Source organism: Gymnogyps californianus, chromosome 2 (genome assembly GCF_018139145.2).
Source record: "Gymnogyps californianus isolate 813 chromosome 2, ASM1813914v2, whole genome shotgun sequence".
Classification (NCBI taxonomy): Eukaryota; Metazoa; Chordata; class Aves; order Accipitriformes; family Cathartidae; genus Gymnogyps; species Gymnogyps californianus.
This window is the reverse complement of record NC_059472.1, coordinates 51,365,189-51,383,522: the sequence shown is the minus strand read 5'-3', so window position 1 is coordinate 51,383,522 and position 18,334 is coordinate 51,365,189. Positions and strand designations below refer to the sequence as shown.

Genomic DNA, 18,334 nt, shown 5'->3' with positions numbered 1-18,334 from the left:
GCGAACGCCTCGGTGCGGGGGCCCCGCCGGCGGCGGCCATCGCGGCGACACGTCGCGCCGCGGCCGCGCCAATGGGCACCGGGGCTCCCGCCGCCGGGCGCCGCCTCCTTAAAGGGCCGTTGCTGCCGGCTGGCAGCGGTGCCGTGCGGCCCCGCGGAGAAGGGCTTGGGCCTACGGGGGGGGGGGGGCGAAAAGCTGTGCCTGAGCCGGCAGTGCGCGCTCGCAGCCCAGAAAGCCGACCGTATCCTGGGCGGCATCAAAAGAAGCGTGGCCAGCAGGTCGAGGGAGGTGATTCTGCCCCTCTGCTCCGCTCTGGCGAGGCCCCAGCTGGCGTACTGCGTCCAGCTCTGGAGTCCTCAGCACAGGAAAGACACGGACCTGTTGGAGCGGGTCCAGAGGAGGGCCACAAAATGATCAGAGGGATGGAACACCTTTCCTGTGGAGAAAGGCTGAGAGAGCTGGGGTTGTCCAGCCTGGAGAAGAGAAGGCTCCGGGGAGACATTATTGCAGCTTTTCAGTAGTTAAAGGGGGTCCATGAGAAAAATGGGGACAAATGTTTTAGTAGGGCCTGTTGCGGTAGGACAAGGGGTAATGGTTTTAAACTAAAAGAGGGTAGATTCAGACTAGATATAAGGAAGAAGTTTTTTACAGTGGGGGTGGTGAAACACTGGAACAGGTTGCCCAGAGAGGTGGTAGATGCCCCATCCCTGGAAACATTCAAGGCCAGGTTGGACGGGGCTCTGAGCAACGTGATCTAGTTGAAGATGTCCCTGCTCATTGCAGGGGGGTTGGATAGATGACCTTTGAAGGTCCCTTCCAACCCAACCTATTCTATGATTCTATGATGTCATTTAGATATGACATGTAAACTATAAATATCCCAGGGTGGTAGAGAAGCAGTGAAAGGCATGCCCTACCTAGTCACAGTTACTGGGCGTTCTTTTATTACGGCCTAGGTAAGCCTCATTCTTCCCAGATCTGGTATTAGCAAGGCCCTATCTCTGCAGTTCTCACCTTGACTTTGCTCAGGTAATGCAAAATACAGGGCTCTCTCTGTACATGTACACCCTATTTTTAGAGGACAGAGCAAAGCAGCATTAATAAGGAACTGAGTGTGGCCTAAACTGGGGAGTGAGGGGGACACTAACTGGTAGACCAGAGGCCAAATCCAGCCCATAAAATGAGCCCATCTAACCTGCTGCGTTTAGCCTCAAAAGACACAGTCAGCAGAGCGCAACAGCTGAACAGTCTCCACTGCACCAAGACAAATTCAAGCATTTTGGTCCATCAGACGCAATCCTATCTGGTTTGTAAGGAGGTGGCCCAAAAGCGACATCGGATTTCCAGTGCTGAAAGGTTTGGTCCATCCAGGGCTAGAGAGGTCACTGACATGCCACTGTACCGGATGCAATAGAGGTGGCAGGGCAGGTGACATAGCATTTCCACTTTGGAGCATGTGTTTATGTAAGCATGTCAAATGTGTATTTTGCAAACAAAGGTATACTTTGCATTGTGCCAAAAATTTACCCTGTCAAGCTTTAAAAAAGAGTAAGAAAAGTTTACGGGTATCTACAAAGACTAATGTAAGCATGTGATAAGAATACTTTTGACTTTTTATTTTAGTGGAGTATCATTTTCATGAAAAATATTACAATGATATCTCTCTTTGTGTTTCTTGCAGTATTTCTTATTAAAAGTGGGAGACTCAGGCAAAGATGATATATCTTCCTACAGAAAAATGCAGAGGCAGGTTTGAATTCTTGTAAGACACTTACAGTGAGGGATTAAGAATGAAGATAGAAATTTCTGCCAATGTTGTCTATCACGACTAACTTGAATTACGTATTAAGTAATTGCTATACAGCTTTGGAATTGAGTAATATGAAGGAAAGTTTCTGCTCTATCTAGATTTTTAACTATTTTTATTAGGAGATGTGAATGTGTGGCAAATGGTTTTGTTTACGTGTTATTTTACAGAACATTTCTTCTTAATATAATTCAGTTCAAAGCTTGATCCATTCATATAAGAGGTCGTGGGATCAAGGCGTAATCAGGTAATATTTAAGAGACTAATATAGAAGACTTATTTCTGAAAATTAAAAACCAAATAAAAAGACATAGGAATATTAAGTCATTGTTAATGTCTTTTTGAATCAAAAACTACCAAAACCTGTTTTCTTAGTCAGTGCTTGTACAGCTGTGCTAGAGTAATGATTTTCTTGGGGCAGCAGGACATTGCTTTGACATTCTGCTCATTTATAAAACTGATAAATTTAGCCAAAGAAGATTGAAGGGGGCATGGCAGCAATCTTCACAGCCCAAAAGGCGGCCGCAAAAGGAAAGAAATAACCTCTTTCTGCCAGGGCTAAGGGCAGAGAGGATAAGAACCACACCAGTACCGCATCACCAGACAAAGCCTCCTAATGCCTCCTCGGCACACGCCTGTGTGGTGCCTGCAGGTTGTGCGTTATGACCTGGGTCCCTGCCCTCTTCCAAACCGTCTGCCCTTCAGCTGGGGGCTTTCTGCAGTAACGAACGCTGGAACAGATCGTCTTGGGAGATTGTAATGTCTTACGTCATTGCAGGTTGCTAAGGACCAATTAGATGAACTTCGGCCAACAAAGCTGATTCTTGCATGCCTAAGAGTCGACGAGAGTGGCCTTTGCTGGGCCTGCCCCAGCAGCGTGGGCTTTGCTAGGTGTGTAACAGGGAACTTACTCTGAGCAGGCCGGGGGATGCCGCAGGGGCTGTACGACCCTGTACCACTCCTCCTGCTCTTGGAGCCAGCCAGCTTTGCTTGGCTGGTTTTCTGGTTATCGGCAGCGGCTGCGACAGCACAGTAGTCTATGTGTGCAGACACCTCTGACAGGTGGCGGTGCGCCAGGCCCGAGGAGGTTTCTCGGCATTGCTTCCTTCCTGTTGGGAAACTTGCTTGAGCAGATGTCAGACAGTGACTGTATTACAGCAAAACACCATCCAGCTGCGCCTGTCCTGGAAGCAGGGCATTTTAATCACAATACGATTTTCCCGATCAACATTACATATAAAATTGAGGTGTAACAGGTGTCAGATCACATACGAAGTATTTAATTTTGTATTTACAGTGAGTTATGGGATCAGGATCCAATTAATTTGTTCGCTTATGTTTGGGTTTTCTTCCCCCCCTTCCCTTGGTTACTTTCTTAGATAAAAGCAAACGTCACCTATGTAATTTCATCCTATTTGTTTTGCTGTCTGCACAGCTGCCCGGCGGTCTGGCCGCTCCGCGGGCAGCCTGCCACCGCCCTCGCACCCAGCGCTAGCCATTAGCTCCCGGGGTGCGAGCGGCCGCGAAGAGCTCCACCGCCCACCAGTGACGCCACGGCCGCCCCCGCTGCCCCAGTGACATCACCGGAAAGGCGGGTGAGGCCCCGAGCCGCCGGCCAATGGGGAGCCTGAAGGCAGGTGACGGTAAGAGAGAACGGGGGAGAACCCGGAAGGTTTCGCATTCGGAGCGTCGCTGCCCTGAGGAGACCCCCCCTCGTTGCCGTTGCCGCTGTCGCCGCGCCGCTCGTCCGCCCGCTCGCCCTTGCATGCGCAAATGGACCCGGTAGAAGTCGCCGCTGCCCCCGACGCCGGGCCGGGCCCCGCCTGGCAGAGCAAGGTAAGCGCGGGCTGGGCGGGGGGCGCGGGCGCAGGCCCGGCGCGGCGGCTCGCCGGGTCTTAACGGCGGCGTCTGGGCGCTGCCGGGCCTTGGCGGCGGCCCGCGGGCCTGTGTCCGGCACCCTAAGGTCAGCCGCGGCACCTCGACCCTCCGGGGCCGTAGAGGTGCGGCCGCCGCTGGCCTGGCTCCTGGGCGGGGGGGAGGACAAAGGCGTGTCGGGGCACGGCCACCGTCTCCGGCCGACCTTCGCTCACGGCGGGGGGGACAGGCGCGTCGGTAGCTCCGGTACGCGGCTGCCCTTCTTCCGCCCGCCTCCCTCTGAGCGGGCCGAGGCCGTCGAGAGGACGCTGTGAAGCGGTGTCAACAAAACAAGGGTCACAGTCGCTTGGCAAACTGAGCGCTTGGCTCTGCTGCCTCAGGGAGTAATGAGGCGCGCTGGAGAGGGTATGGCGTGGTTTGGTGCTACTAGCCATTATCTTCTTGGTGGAGAGAGCTGCTGCTAGACCCTGATAAATGAGTCGCTTCTCTCCAGGCTCTGTTGGTGAGCAGGGAGTTGGATCGAAGTGAGTTTGGTTATCAGGGCGGTAGGCAGTGAGTCACAACTTGGTTGGATTCGTCATTCCCCAACCCCCGCCTCCCCAAGCAAAGTTGTGTGCGTGCTTCTGCGTTTTTGAGGAGATGTTTGTGATGGCTGTCCTTTCAGGGCTCTAGAAATGGGGCAGGAAGCTGTGTATAAGCCATTGATGTTGTGTTATTCCAAGAGACGTTTTACATAGACTGTATATATGCTTGTAGGCAAACTTTCTGGGAAGGCTTTGCCCCTGTCTTCAGAGAGTACTGACACAGACTCTTCCCCCCCCCCCCCCCCCCATTAGTAAGTGACCATCAACATCCTTTCAATCACAGTTCTCCCTATTAGGTTTACAAAACTATTCCTTGAGGTATTTTCTGTACTTTAGCTCATCATACTTCCCTAAGTATCTGTGGAAGACAAGGTCTTATAAGATTATATGAGCTTATTTTAGAGCCAATGATAGCTAATTATCCTGATTATTGTGTTGCCACTGCATTTCTTGCTGACTTGAATAAAATGTTTATTTACAGTGTCCGTGGGGAGCCCCTAACACAACATCAATATCATGTTCCCTTGCTGATGTAATGAGTGAACAGCTGGCAAAAGAGCTGCAGCTGGAAGAAGAAAATGCTGCTTTTCCTGAAGTGGTTACGTAAGTTTAAATCCTGGATTAGTGATCTCCATAGTTGTGAAGCCATCTTCTATCTCTTGCGCATTTTCTTACAATGTGCTTAATGCATAGTGATATAGTAAATGCTTTGCCTATTATCTCCTAACTCTGCTTGTTCAGCTCTTTTTCAGTGAAGATGGCTTCCCCAGTTAAAACTCTTCCTTAGATTCTCTTCTCTGTCACCGTTCCTTCTTTCTTGATATTTTCTTCAGATTGTTTTGGGTGCTTTAAGCTAGTCTGTAAGCTACCTTTTGAGAAACGTTGTCAGAAATGGTTTTTTTTTCTTCCCTTTTAGAGACTCTTGTTAACAGTGTACAATGTTATTTCAAGAACCGTCAGGTGTATCACCTGTATCCTCCTAATACTTGGAAGCTCTAAACATAGGCCAAGAGCTTACTAGTTCTAAACTCATACAAATTTTGCCTGCGGTCTTTTCTGTGAAGCAGAGCAAAGCAACACTGTTTGTTTTTTTAAAATTTGTTTTCATGTATTTATTTATAAAATATATAAATATGTATATACATACACCTGTATGTCTTCTTTCTCTTTCATGAAGGGCATCTTAAAAATAGAGCCTAATGCTTCTTATAGAATGGTAAACAAGTAAAAGTTTAAGTAATATTTGCATTGTAAAGGAATGGCAAAGAGAAATGAAGTCATGCTCTATTAATATTTAGTGTTGGTGGGGGAGGGCGGACAGTTGAGATCCATTAGTTTCTATGCAGCTCTGCATGAAGTCTTTTGTATAGAGTGATGAAATGTATAAAGCAGTGTTTCTGTTTAGATTACTGTGTTTAATTTTTTAACTTTCTGTTTTTATTTTACATAGTGTTGCTGAAGGACCATTTATTACCGGAGAAAATATTGACACTTCTAGTGACCTAATGCTAGCTCAGATGCTGCAGATGGAATTTGACAGGGAATATGACGCACAGCTTCGGCGTGAAGAGAAGAAGATCAATGGAGATAGCAAAGGTACCCTCAGAAGAAGAAATATTTTTGCTTTGGAGATAGTCTTGGCACTCTGCTTAAGTTGACAGAGCTGTGAGGAAGTAGCAAATCCCTGATAATCACAGACATGCTTATTTGTTTTGTTTCTCAAGTCTCCATATCCTTTGAAAATTATCGGAAGGTGCATCCCTATGACAGTGACAGCTCAGAGGATGAGGTTGATTGGCAGGATACCCGTCATGATCCTTATAGAGCAGGTATGTGGCAGTTTTAAACAATACAAGTGCTTCGGTTAATAGACCTAAGACTATGACATAGTTAAATTAGTTTTTTTGAATGTAAGAAGATGTACCAGTTGTATGTAAAATCAGGTCACCTAACTGGGAGGTGTTATGCAGGAAGTTGGGTGAGTAACTTCAGGCTTCTGTCTGCCAGTGTATTGGCTTCGGTGGCTGAATCTGGTGGAAAGTATTGTGGGATATGCATATCTGTCATCTACATTTGGCTAAGGGCATCTGCACATTATATTGAATATTCCTGTTTTTAACATGCCAAAAGTGTGTCTGACACCCCAGAGAAGACATAGAAGTCAGTCATAACATAGCAAAAGAAGCTGTCATGTTCAGGATAAGAGAAGACTGCATTAAGATCATACAATTGAAGTATTTTATTCTTTTTAATAGATAAAATTGTTACTTTTGTGGGCCTTGTGGAACCTTTATGACCGTTAGTTATGTTTGTTTAGATGTAAAGTTTGATTTATTTTTCTCACTGCTGGCAGATAAACCTACTACTACACCGAGAAAGGGCTTCATAGGAAAAGGAAAAGACATTACTACTAAACATGATGAAGTGGTATGCGGAAGAAAGAACACTGCTCGCATGGAAAATGTAAGTGAAAACTTAGGGAAACTTATTTTGTGTGTAAAACTGGAATGCTGTAATTCAACCAAAGAACTAATGCTTGTCTATCTGTGCTACTGTATATGGTGCTGATTTTTTTTTTTAAATTTTTTTTTCATTGGATGAAAGCAATGCAGTGTTTGAACTAATTATTCAAATTGGCAGTTTGAGTTGTGTGGGTTTTTTCTTTAATAATAGTTTGTTAATGACCATGATTCGAGAATTTGCACAGAACTGTTTTGGCAAAACAAAACTATCAGCAAGTTTGGTACATAGGCAAATAAAACACCAAAGCTATTTTTGAAAAGCATAGCTATCGTGTAACCTTTTTTTTTTTTTTTTTTTAATTCATTTTGCCTGATGAGCCAAGTAACTTATTTTCAGTCAATTGTTTGGCTTACAGCTTCTCAGTCTGTTTATCCATAGTACATACCTTCCCCTTTATTTAATGTAACTGGTGCAACTTCTGCAAATAAGGAAATGCTGCAAGTGCTATTTTTACAGGATGTTAGGTAATCTCATATCAATTTGGGCAGAACTTTGAGTTCTGAGTTTAGAGCAATATGTTTTTTAACATAGTGACAGTATTACACAAAGTGGGTTTCACATAGGTCCTAATCTACCCTAGGTTTTTGCAAATCAGAATGAGAAACTTCTGCTTGTGCCAACTTGTGGTGTCTGCTAGTAACAATGCCTAAATTTCTATTATTTCTACTTGTAGTTTGCGCCTGAATTCCAAGTTGGGGATGGAATTGGGATGGACTTAAAGCTGTCAAATCAAGTCTTCAATGCCTTAAAGCAACACGCGTACTCTGAGGAACGTCGAAGTGCAAGGCTCCATGAAAAGAAGGAGCACTCCACTGCTGTATGTTTTTAGTAAAGTCTCTCTGTATACTTTTTATCTTGTGTAACAGCTGAGCACTGTTTTGGTAATTCCTCAAAACATTCCATTTTTAGTAAAACAGTTAAGTGATATTATGTTAACATTGCTGAAGGAGATAGTATCAGCCAGCTTCTACTAGAAAAAGGCTGTCTTTATTTGAGCTGCATTACTGTGAGAGCCATATCAAAATAAGAGCAAGCAGCTTCCATTTTTTTCCTCTTTGTCTTTCTAAACTTGTCTCTTAATCAGCTACAATGAATAAACTGCCTAGAAATTAGTTTATAGAAACCATCCAGAGGACTAATCCTCTGCAGTTGAACCATGTGACTCCAAATATCTGTCTTTATAGCAAATTTTAGGAAGATGAGGTGACCAAGTAAACTCTGACTTAATAATTTAGGAAGTTAGTTGATATGCTTTATGGGTGAGTTTAGAGCAGGGCCTCTGGTAATTCCTGCTGTGGACTTCTTCAAATTTGGGTGTTTCACTTTATTGTTACTGATATAAAAGGAATATAATATTTGGGATATTTTGATTCATGATTTGTAAAGACTTCTTGAAAACGCTGTAGAAAGTACTCTTGAGCTGCAGTCTGTACTTTATACAGAATTGATAAAATACTGTATGTGCTGCACAGCTGATAAGGTACCTCAGAGTATTAAATCTTAAGATGACAGTGCTGGAGCAATTTGGCTTTGCTTCATCAGTTTATTTGGTTTGTTTTTTTTTTTTTTTTCTCTATATCGATTGAGAGAATGCTCTTTAATGCATTATTCTTTCCACTTAGTTGAACACTTCTGGTATATAAATACTCTAAACTCACTGTAAAGCAAAGAATTATTTTAATGAATTGAGTATTCATTTCTTGCCTGTAGGAGAAAGCAGTGGATCCTAAAACGCGTTTACTTCTGTACAAGATGGTCAATGCTGGGATGCTGGAGACCATCACAGGCTGCATCAGCACAGGAAAAGAATCGGTTGTTTTTCATGCATATGGAGGAAAGTAAGTATATTGTTTATTACTGACAGTAGCTTTAAGTACCAGAGATTGTTTAAATATTTTTGTGGTTTCTGCTTTTTAAACCATCTGTCCTTTTTTCATTCCCAAGACTTAAAGTCTGTATTCATGTATATGCAGATAATAATAAAATCTGAAAACCAAACGGTACCAACCATAAAGTAAAAAAATCCCCACTTTCCTCCTTGGAGACCATTTAATGAGGGGACAAATCCACTATAGCTTTCTGTGGAAAAATATGTACTCCTTTTATGAAAAAGAAGTCTTGAGATTTTGAGGAACTCTTTCCACCGACCCGCTCCAGACTACGGAGCTGTCATGATGATCTTAGGCTACCTGAAGATTGTCTTTCCATACAGATCGCTGTACTATCAGCTCCATCTGTGCAGTTCAGTGGAGGTGCCGTTTGTTACTTTTGGGTTACCTTGAGAATAGTGTTGGGATGCTGTTCGCTTTGCAAGTTGTGTAAGAGTCCAGTTTTAAAGGCTACCATGCTGGAAGGATTGTAGTACGTTAGTAGTGATTGTAGTGCATTGAAACACCACTAGTTTAAAGTGAGTTAAGAAAGAACTAATAAAACCCAAATACAGATAATCTGTTTAGAGATGTCAAGGGAGAGGTAAGTTGAGGGTGGGGAGAAAAGAAGTGTGCTGCCTTTTTTTTTTTTTTTTTTTTTTTTTACCTTTGCTTGAGTGATGTTCAGGAGTGTTCTTTTGCTTAGTATTATTCAGTGGGCAATATCTTTGTGGTGCTTAACAAAACATTGTGATACTACCATTGTTGTTCTAATGCAAGACTTTTTTCACTTGTAATTTCTTGAAGCAAGTGCATCCATTAACAGGGCTGTTATTAGCTATGACGTTTAAGTAAAATATTAACAAATTGGGAGATGGAACCTATTTGATAAGCAGCATTATAATCAAAATGCCCAAACCCAAACATTCATATATAAGCTTAATCATAGAATTCTTATAAACTTAACTTGAATTGGCTTCCAAATTTGATAGAAAATCAGATCTTTTTCTCTCTTATATTAAAAATTGCTATATCTTGCAACATTTAAAAAAATAAAAAATGAAACCCATGCATTTGCTTGTAAAGATGTGAATAGTTAACTTTGTTATATATTTTACTTTTTCCACGAGAAGTGCAACTGAAGATAAAGTTATACCTCCAGAATGTGCCATCAAAGTGTTTAAAACAACTCTTAATGAATTCAAGAACCGTGACAAATACATTAAGGATGACTACAGATTTAAAGACCGCTTCAGTAAATTGAATCCACGAAAGATTATTCGTATGTGGGCTGAGAAAGAAATGCATAACTTAACAAGGTAAAGAAAAAAAAAAGTGTAGTTGCCAAATGCCTGTCGGTTTCCTGTTCTCTGTTTAAGGAAGATAGACTACATCTGGGTAGAAGTTTAGATTTGATTTTTAGGCTAAATAGTATGCAACCTGGCACAGATTGAATAAGCCTCTGGTTTCTTACAGTTTAATGAATTGTCAGCATATTCAGTGATTTGGCAGCGGAATTTACATGCCCATGAAGTTAACAGACTCTAGCTGTAAAAGTGATTAGTTTCCAGTGAGCATTTTTAGACCCACTTATGACTTTAGGATCTGAATTTTCCTATGTGAAATACTGTGAAATAGATATATTTATTCAGTTTTCAATTCGGTCTATTTGAAAGACTTTTTGACTCTGGATCAAGTTTTTCACACACAGCTCTCAGACTGGAAATGAGCAAGCAGGAAGTAGAACTGTAGGGTGTGGGGGTTTTTGTTTTGTTTTTCTTAATCAGTATTTATTTTCTGATCCACAGAATGCAAAATGCAGGAATTCCTTGTCCTCAAGTGGTTATCCTTAAGAAGCACGTCTTGGTTATGTCTTTCATTGGCCAGGATCAAGTCCCAGCTCCTAAACTAAAGGATGTAACACTTAGTAGTGAAGATATGAAAAAGGCCTACTATCAGATTCTTAATGTAAGACAATGCTGATTTCTCCTCCAATTCTGGGTTGTGTTTTCTTTTCGGGGAATAACTTAAAGGACAAATCAGCATTTATTTATTTTTCAGGATGCTTGCATCACTTTCAAGATATGGAGTCCAAAGGCTTATTTTTCTGCTGTTTAATGTGTGACTTAGAATAAATAAGAAATTATGCACTAAAAAAATATAAATAAATTGAATCTTAATCTGAGTAGAAAACATGCTGGAACTTGATGACAAACAGATACTTAGCAGCAGAGGAATTATGAGCAAGTAGTTCTCCTTTTACAGAGGCAGTATGTGGTTTAGAAAGTTTTCTGAAGTCTTTCTGGGCTTACCAAATAATTAATTTACAATGCTTAAGCACTCTTCAGTGGATAGCCCCCTCCCCACCCCCCTTTTTAATAAATCTAGAAATCGGAGAATGAGTTAGAATATTTCATGGTGGAAACTTTACTTTCCTATTAGCTCCTGTAATTGGTTCAGACATGTACCTGCTAACTGTCCACTCACTATTACATTATAGACTTTAAAAAAAAACCCAACCAACCAACCTAGCAGCTTGATAATGTGAATGGTCTGTGCCTCAAATCTTGAGACCAGTAGAGCAACACAACCGTGTTTTAAGTGAATATGCATACCAGTTAGGATTCAGTATCTAAAATTGTGAGACTTCTTTCCTGTGTGATAGGGGTGAGAATGACAGGTATATTTAGAGAATGTGTTTATCTGTCTCATGCACTTGGACTTGTTGGCAGAGCTGACATGAGTTTACCAGACTGATTCTTCTGACTTGCCAAAGCTAAGCTTAGTTTGCTGGCAGTTTACCAAAACTGCGACTCCCTGTATGGAACTTTATTGAAGACTTGGAAAAAAATCATGTAAATTGGGTGGGTGATGGGGAAAGGCGCTTTTTTTTTTTTTTTTTTTTTTTTTGTTATAGCCATGCAAACGATATTTATTTGGAGTATAGCATACTTCATTCATTAATTTGGTTCTTTGCAGATGATGCAACAGTTGTATAAGGAATGCAACCTGGTCCATGCAGATCTGAGTGAATACAACATGCTTTGGCATGATGGGAAGGTGAGTTTATTCTTAATGTGGGAAGGAAAGGTTTGATCTAATGTGAAATGTTAATACAAGTGAATTGGTATCTCTCTGTGACTACAGGTCTGGCTTATTGATGTCAGTCAGTCTGTGGAGCCAACCCATCCTCATGGACTTGAGTTTTTGTTCAGAGACTGTAGGAATGTTTCACAGGTAGGACCTTTCATCTGACAATCTTCTGTTATGCTGAATGTTTCCCAAGATAAAATCAATTCAGAGCTAACTAAAAATCAACCAATACAACTCCGTAAAAAATTATCACCACTACATATATATAAGATTACTCTTGCATATTGTCCATACTGATGGCGTTCTCTGAAACGGAAAAAAGTGTGGAAGAATAAAACAGTACCACTAGAACTTAAAACTTCTTTCACTTATCTGTAGGTCAACAAAAGCAAAAATGTCATTTTGACTAAATATTGTAATTGTAGCTTGGGGAAGGAAAAGGAATATTTTGTTTTGTGTAGTGAAGTGTTTAATGTGTGCTTTTTACATTGACTAGTTCTTCCAGAAAGGAGGCGTGGCAGAAGCACTTAATGAGCGTGAACTCTTCAATGCTGTCTCAGGTTTAAATATTACAGCTGACAATGAAGTAGACTTCCAAGCAGAGGTATAGCTTTCTCTGTGTCTAACACTTTAATTTGGTTAGCTATAATAGCTATTGTAATACCTTAACTTTCTACGTTTAGTTTGTATGATTAGTGTGTGTGAGTATAATTTCAGCAATCATTCTGCATCTCTTTTTCAAAACTCGATTATTTCAACCTTGTGCAAACGTTTTCAGAAACTCAGATTGACAGACCTCTCCACCCCCTTTCCTGATACCCCTGCTCCTCAGCATAAAAGGCTTCATGTTGCATATAATTGCTTCTTTCAGTGTTAAGGAAAATTTAGTGATCTGTTTTAGTTTAAAAGCTAGCTTTGTTGTCTTTCCTTACATACATTAAAGGTTATGCAGAGAAAGGAAGCTGGGTTAAAAATAATCATTGTTCTACTGCTTAATTTTCATGTTTTAGATTTTAACTTACTTGAATTTAAAGTTTAGGCTAGCATTTTAATTTTCAAGCCTAAAATCATGCTAATGTGAATATGGACTAGGAATCTTTGGTCACCTTTGGCTTTCAGTTTTCAAATTTTGGCTGTAACTCCTCAAGGCGTGCATCCTGATATCAGACATTTATAAAAATAAGTTGTCAAACATTCCATATTTACTAATTAAAGGGCAACATGGCAATTCTACGCTACTTGATTCCTAATGACAGTTTAGGTTTATGCTAGTCCAGCATGTAGTAGGTGGGAGCTTGAAACTAGTTAACTCCGGGGGTAGGTCCTCAAAGTGAGGAAGAGATTAAGGGAACACAATGTCACTGTTCCACGATCCTTATGTATCGGTTAGTCAAGCAAAAACCAATTCCCTCACTGACTGCGTTGTGAGCATTGGAGTGGGGGTTGGGCTTTTTTGTTGTTGTTTTGTGTCATCTTGTGCGTGTATAAGTTTTATGGAAAGACTTACCTTGGTGTTTACATAGAGGTGAATTTGAGCAGCCCATCCTTAAACTTCAGACTTCGACTTTAGTCGCTAGTAACTAAAATTATCTCCCCTGGAGTACAAGGGGAAGTAATCCAAACATAACTATCTGAAGATCAAAATAAGCTACTGTACTGGCTTACTTTGATCACACAAAACATTGAAGTATAACTGTCTTCAACTTTCACTGTTAAAAATGGTTGCAGTGAATTTGTAATCTTAGTATTACTTGGAATTTCTCCAGTGCTGATGGATTGGCTGAGTTACAGTAGAGGTGTTCAGAGTTGGAGAAAGGGACACTTCTGTACTTTGGGGAATACAGCCGAAGACTTAAGAATCATCTAGTCCTCCCTGCAACTTGTGTATTTCAGTTACCTAGCATGAAACTATCAAGGAGGGCTACTCGTTTTACTGACTTGTTGAGAACAGATGTTTCAAGCTGTGTTTCCAAAGTATGTTGCTCCATACATGTGCCTGAATCATTGACATAGCAATATTGTATATACCTGATCAGTCATCTGAAGGTACCTTTTAACACTGTTTAGAAAACGTTCTGGCGCAGGCATGGTTTTATGATTTCAGCATGGATTTATTTTTGGCTCTTTAGATTGAAGCTTTGGAGAAGATGAATGAAGATCACGTGCAGAATCATGGAAAGAAACTGTCAATGTTTTCAAGTGATGGAGACCCACCTATATATGATGAATAGCACTGAGTGTATAGCTGCTAACAAAACGAAACACAAATTTACTGCTTCTAACTATGTTGGTGCAGTGGTAAATGTCAACTACCAATGTCAAGAGAGAGTGGTTGACTGGGAATACCAAAATGGAAAACACAGCGAGCATACGGTGATGCCTCAGTGGTTTCTTTTTTTAACTTAGCCCACACATCAGGCTGGCACTGTGAGAATGGACTGTCACTACCTCTTTGGATGGTCTGACAACTTCACCAATTGCCCAGTTACATTAGACTAATGTAGCTGAGGTGGTCATATTTTGCATGATTCAGAGCTTATATGTTTTATCTTAAAAAAAAAAAAAAAATCATCTAGATCATCTAAAGTATAGTGGGAAAGCACACTAGGAGAGTCCCTCTTTTTTTCCTATTGCTACTTGAAAAACTAATTAAAAATTGTGTACGGACACAATGTCAGTGAGCGTTTCATCCTTCTCCACCAAGGGCAAAATGAAAAGTCAAACTATGCGCTGCAATCATATGAAAAACCAGTGTCTTTATATATGCAGAAGTCTGGACCTTTTCATTTGAAGTACATGGAATGTGGCTTTATCTATCTCTCTAAATACAATTGGGTATTACATGAGAAACAGATTTGAATCCAGCCAGCAGAGGACTTCTTTGGTGACGTGCCAGGAAATCCTGAGGGCTGCATCCAAGTTGCATAACAAAGAGTAAGCTCAGTTAGCTTCACTCTGAATATACAAGTGGTTCCAAGAACTCTGTGCAAGCAAAATTAAAAGTTCTCTATAATAATCCTGTCTCTAAACTGAAATTCTGGGTAGAGCATCAAACATTCTTACTCACTCTAAAGATAATCATAGACTATGAAAACTATTGATCATCATTATTTTTAAATGAAGCTTTTTGCTTACAAGTGCAAAAAGAATACTCAAATTTGTCTTTCTCATGCTTTTTTCTTAATGTCAGTCTCTTTATTTTAGCAAGTTCTAAAAATCTGGCAATGTTTCTCTCCAAAACACATTTAAAGATGAACTGATGTAGTGGGATGGTTTGGAATTAAGAAATTCTGATCAACTTCTTTTCAACTGATTGCTGTTTCTGATGCTGCTCTTTATCAAGCAGAATATAATGTTGCTACATGTGACATTCTCACAGTGTGCTGTGAAAAGTGATTTTTTAAAATTTTTTGTTTGGAAAACTGGTGGTGAAGTAAAAACTTAAGATCTTGTGGTGGTATTCTTGCGTGCTTCTTTGCATTGTACAGGCCTTCATTGATCCTCAGTGCTGCACTAAAGCAGTGTTAGGGTAGGACTACCCTAGTTTGTTATAACAATAGAAAAATTACTATTTTGGTGGGTGCTATGTAAACAACCTTGATGTTTTTGCCAGTTTCATCCCAGTACTTGGATCCTCTTCCCTTTTCTAAACTAGACATTTACCCCTGACTTTTGAAATAAAGGAACTTGGGTCTTTTGGAGACTTAAGTCTATTCCTAATTGCTCAGTGAAACAGTTGCCCAAAATAACGATATTAGGGAAAGAACAGATTAGGTACTGAGAGGGTGGTGCTACAGTTACCTAAGCCCTTCAGGAAGACTGAAAGCTGCTGTTGTCAAATACAACCAAATTTTCTCCTTGAGAGGAAAAGGCTTTTAAAAAGAAAAGGACAGTCCTATTCTAGGCTTATTACAAGTTTCAATACTCTAACATTTCTTAGAGAAAAAAGTATCTCAAAGCAGTTGCTAATACCTTACAATGTGCTTGTCTAGGAAAGACGCTGATTGTTAAGGATATTTGCATCAAGTGAGAGGAGAGAGAGCAGACATAAGGGGAAGTGATGGGAGGGTGTTTTTTGAGCTGTCATTTGAAACAGAGGCACCTGCTCGTATCCTTGTGCTTAGACTGAAGCCTCAGTTGTTACTGTCATTTTTAATTTCTTTCTAAAATCTGTCTAGCACAGATTAAAAAAAAAAAAAAAACCACAGAAAACCCAAATAAATAAAACAATGGTCCTCAAGTCTGTGATTTAAAGCTACTGGGCCCGATTATATTGCCTAAACATCTTTTCACTTCCAGCAGTAAAATTGGCTCAGGAATTTGCTTTGAGATTTTAAGACACCTGGGCACGTTGTCAAGTAGTTGAAAACAAGGAAGATGTTGCTAAAGCAAGCGTTTCCCTGGACTCCTTTGAAATAAAAGGTTCTAGGATTATTATTAAGCAAATAGAATCTTAGAAGTAAATCTAGATTTTTTCATTGCTAATTAAGCCATTGGCTTAATTAACTTTTCTGACATTGTGACTATTGTAATGGCCAATTCTAAAACCATCACGCTAGTTTCAAGTTGTGTATTTATATACTTGTCTGCTGATTTCCGCCCCGCCACGTACCTCAGTTTCTACCATCTTAATATTCCTATTGCAATTGTAGAAAGTGCTTGCTGTCCCGTGGGGAAGTAGGAGAAGGTTAAATATCAGTAGAGTTTCTTAAATTTTGACCTTGGATTAACTAAACTTTTGGCTAACATGCAATGAATTTTTTATTTTGTAAAAAATTATAAACTTCAAGGTACTTTAAATGCTCTGGAAATACTCATCCTCTCTAGTTAACATAGAATCATTTGATGATGCAGGAGGGTTCTGCAGAACAAATAGCTTGTTGTAATTCCTAGTTGTGATTTTAGTTTCTCTAGTTTGATGTGAAATTACGGAGGTTGGACTAACTGGGTCACAAGTAAGCAAGCAGTTGTTTGTGTGATACTGTGTCAGTATCTGGTAATTAAATTCGTATTTTTCCTGTACTAAGTTGTGCCACTCCGGTCTAATCTGAAAACTTTTACTTTGGTATCATCTCTGTCTTTTTTTTTGTTTCCTCTTTTTTATGTCCCTTATTTCCCTTTCTGAACCTGATGGTCAATAAGCAAATATGTAATTGATGATGTTCTCACACAATTTCCAAATTATACTGTAGATTTTGCAACTAGTGAACTAAGGCATTAGCCAGTGCCTCAACCAAACAAAAAAGCCCAACCTTTGCTAGTTTATTGTCCAAACTAAAATACAAATAAGAACCATAAATGCTGAGAAGCAACCCAGACTTTAACTTCAATAATGCTTTATTAATATTGTTCCTTGAAATAAGGACTGTCTTCAGAGTATAAGTTTAATTTCCCTTTCTGATCTGTTTTATAACTCTAGCCACTAAAAAAGTTTTATGCACGAAAGCAATATCAATAGTGACTGCCTTTCAGTCATGATGCAGTGAAGTGCGGGCAAATTAAGGCAGAGCTGTGAAGCAGTTGGTTCCTTCCCTCCCCCAAAGTTTTGTGGGTTGGTTTGTTTGGGGTTTTTTTTGAGAAAGCACTATAAAAGGTTAGGCCAAACGTATTTACCTCCTGTGTGACACGTCTCAGCTCTAAGTATCTTCCTTCCAGGGGGCTAGCAAAGCGACGGCTATCTACCCAAGAGGCCCATCGAAGGCACAGGAAAAGATTTCAGCGTGACCCTGCACTGCAGAGCGGCACCGAAACCCCGCCGTTCCCACGCCGGCAGCACCACAGGCCGCATCCGAAGCGCGGCCCCTCTCCGGGAAGGGGCCGGTTGCGCCGGCGGCGGGCGCGGCGGCCGCTCTCCCGGCAGGGGCCGGCAGCAGGGCGGGCTCGGGGCGGCTCCGCAGCCCCCGCCACCTGCCGCTGCGGCCTCCGCCTGATGTGCACCTCGGTGTCTCTCCGGACCAGACCTAGGTCCCGACACCCGCCCGCGAGAAGCCCGGTGCCGCCGTCCCGCGGCCTTTTTCCGTAGCGTTTTGTCCACAGCCTGAACCACGGGGCGAGGGGAGGGGCGGCGGGACCGGGGCCGCCTCAGGGCGCGGCGAGGCGATGCGCGGGAAGGCCCCCGCGGCGGAGGCGGCGGGAGCTTGTGGCCACGGAGGGTCCCGCGCTGAAGGACCTCTTCCCACGAAGGGCCGCCCTGCCCGTGGGCGGTAAGCGTGGGAGGCGAAGCGCCCAGCCGGCGGCGCCGCACCACGCTGCCCGCGGAAGCAGGCCGGGGCTATGAAGACAGCGGCGGGGTAGGCGGGGCGGCCGGGGGCCCCGCCCCCCCGCCTGCCGCCTGTGGGGGGATGGTGCGCGCCCGAGCGCGGGGCGGGGCCCTTTCACCCCTGAGCCGCCGCTTCCTCCCCTGCCGGGCCGGCCGCGGCGGTCAGCCGCGCGCTCCCCTCCGGCCGCTGCGCCTCGGCGCCCTGCGCCTTTAAGGCAGGCCGGTCCCGCGTCACGTGTGAGGGGAGTGTAAACAGGAAGCGGCTTGGCCGGGGAGGTGGGGTGGGTTCGTTGAAAGGGGACCGTTTAGTCGGCGGGTGACTTGC

The 18,334-nt window shown here is 42.3% G+C and overlaps 1 protein-coding gene across 3 annotated transcripts; it reads left to right on the top strand.

Annotated features, from left to right (window-relative positions):
* Positions 1-3,508: 3,508 nt before the first annotated feature.
* Positions 3,509-15,203, top strand: RIOK3 (RIO kinase 3). Of its 3 annotated transcripts, none has more exons than XM_050891053.1 (13): positions 3,509-3,641; positions 4,731-4,869; positions 5,717-5,862; positions 5,991-6,095; positions 6,620-6,729; positions 7,463-7,606; positions 8,500-8,627; positions 9,788-9,976; positions 10,466-10,625; positions 11,637-11,717; positions 11,805-11,894; positions 12,247-12,354; positions 13,880-15,203. In XM_050891053.1, exons 1-13 carry the CDS (start codon positions 3,581-3,583, stop codon positions 13,979-13,981), a joined length of 1,563 nt encoding a protein of 520 aa, XP_050747010.1. In that variant the 5' UTR covers positions 3,509-3,580; the 3' UTR covers positions 13,982-15,203. The 3 variants fall into 3 exon arrangements, with proteins under 3 accessions (XP_050747010.1, XP_050747009.1, XP_050747007.1); XM_050891052.1 differs by having other exon boundaries at positions 3,509-3,643; positions 4,748-4,869; positions 9,791-9,976; XM_050891050.1 differs by having other exon boundaries at positions 3,509-3,643; positions 4,748-4,869.
* Positions 15,204-18,334: the final 3,131 nt, after the last annotated feature.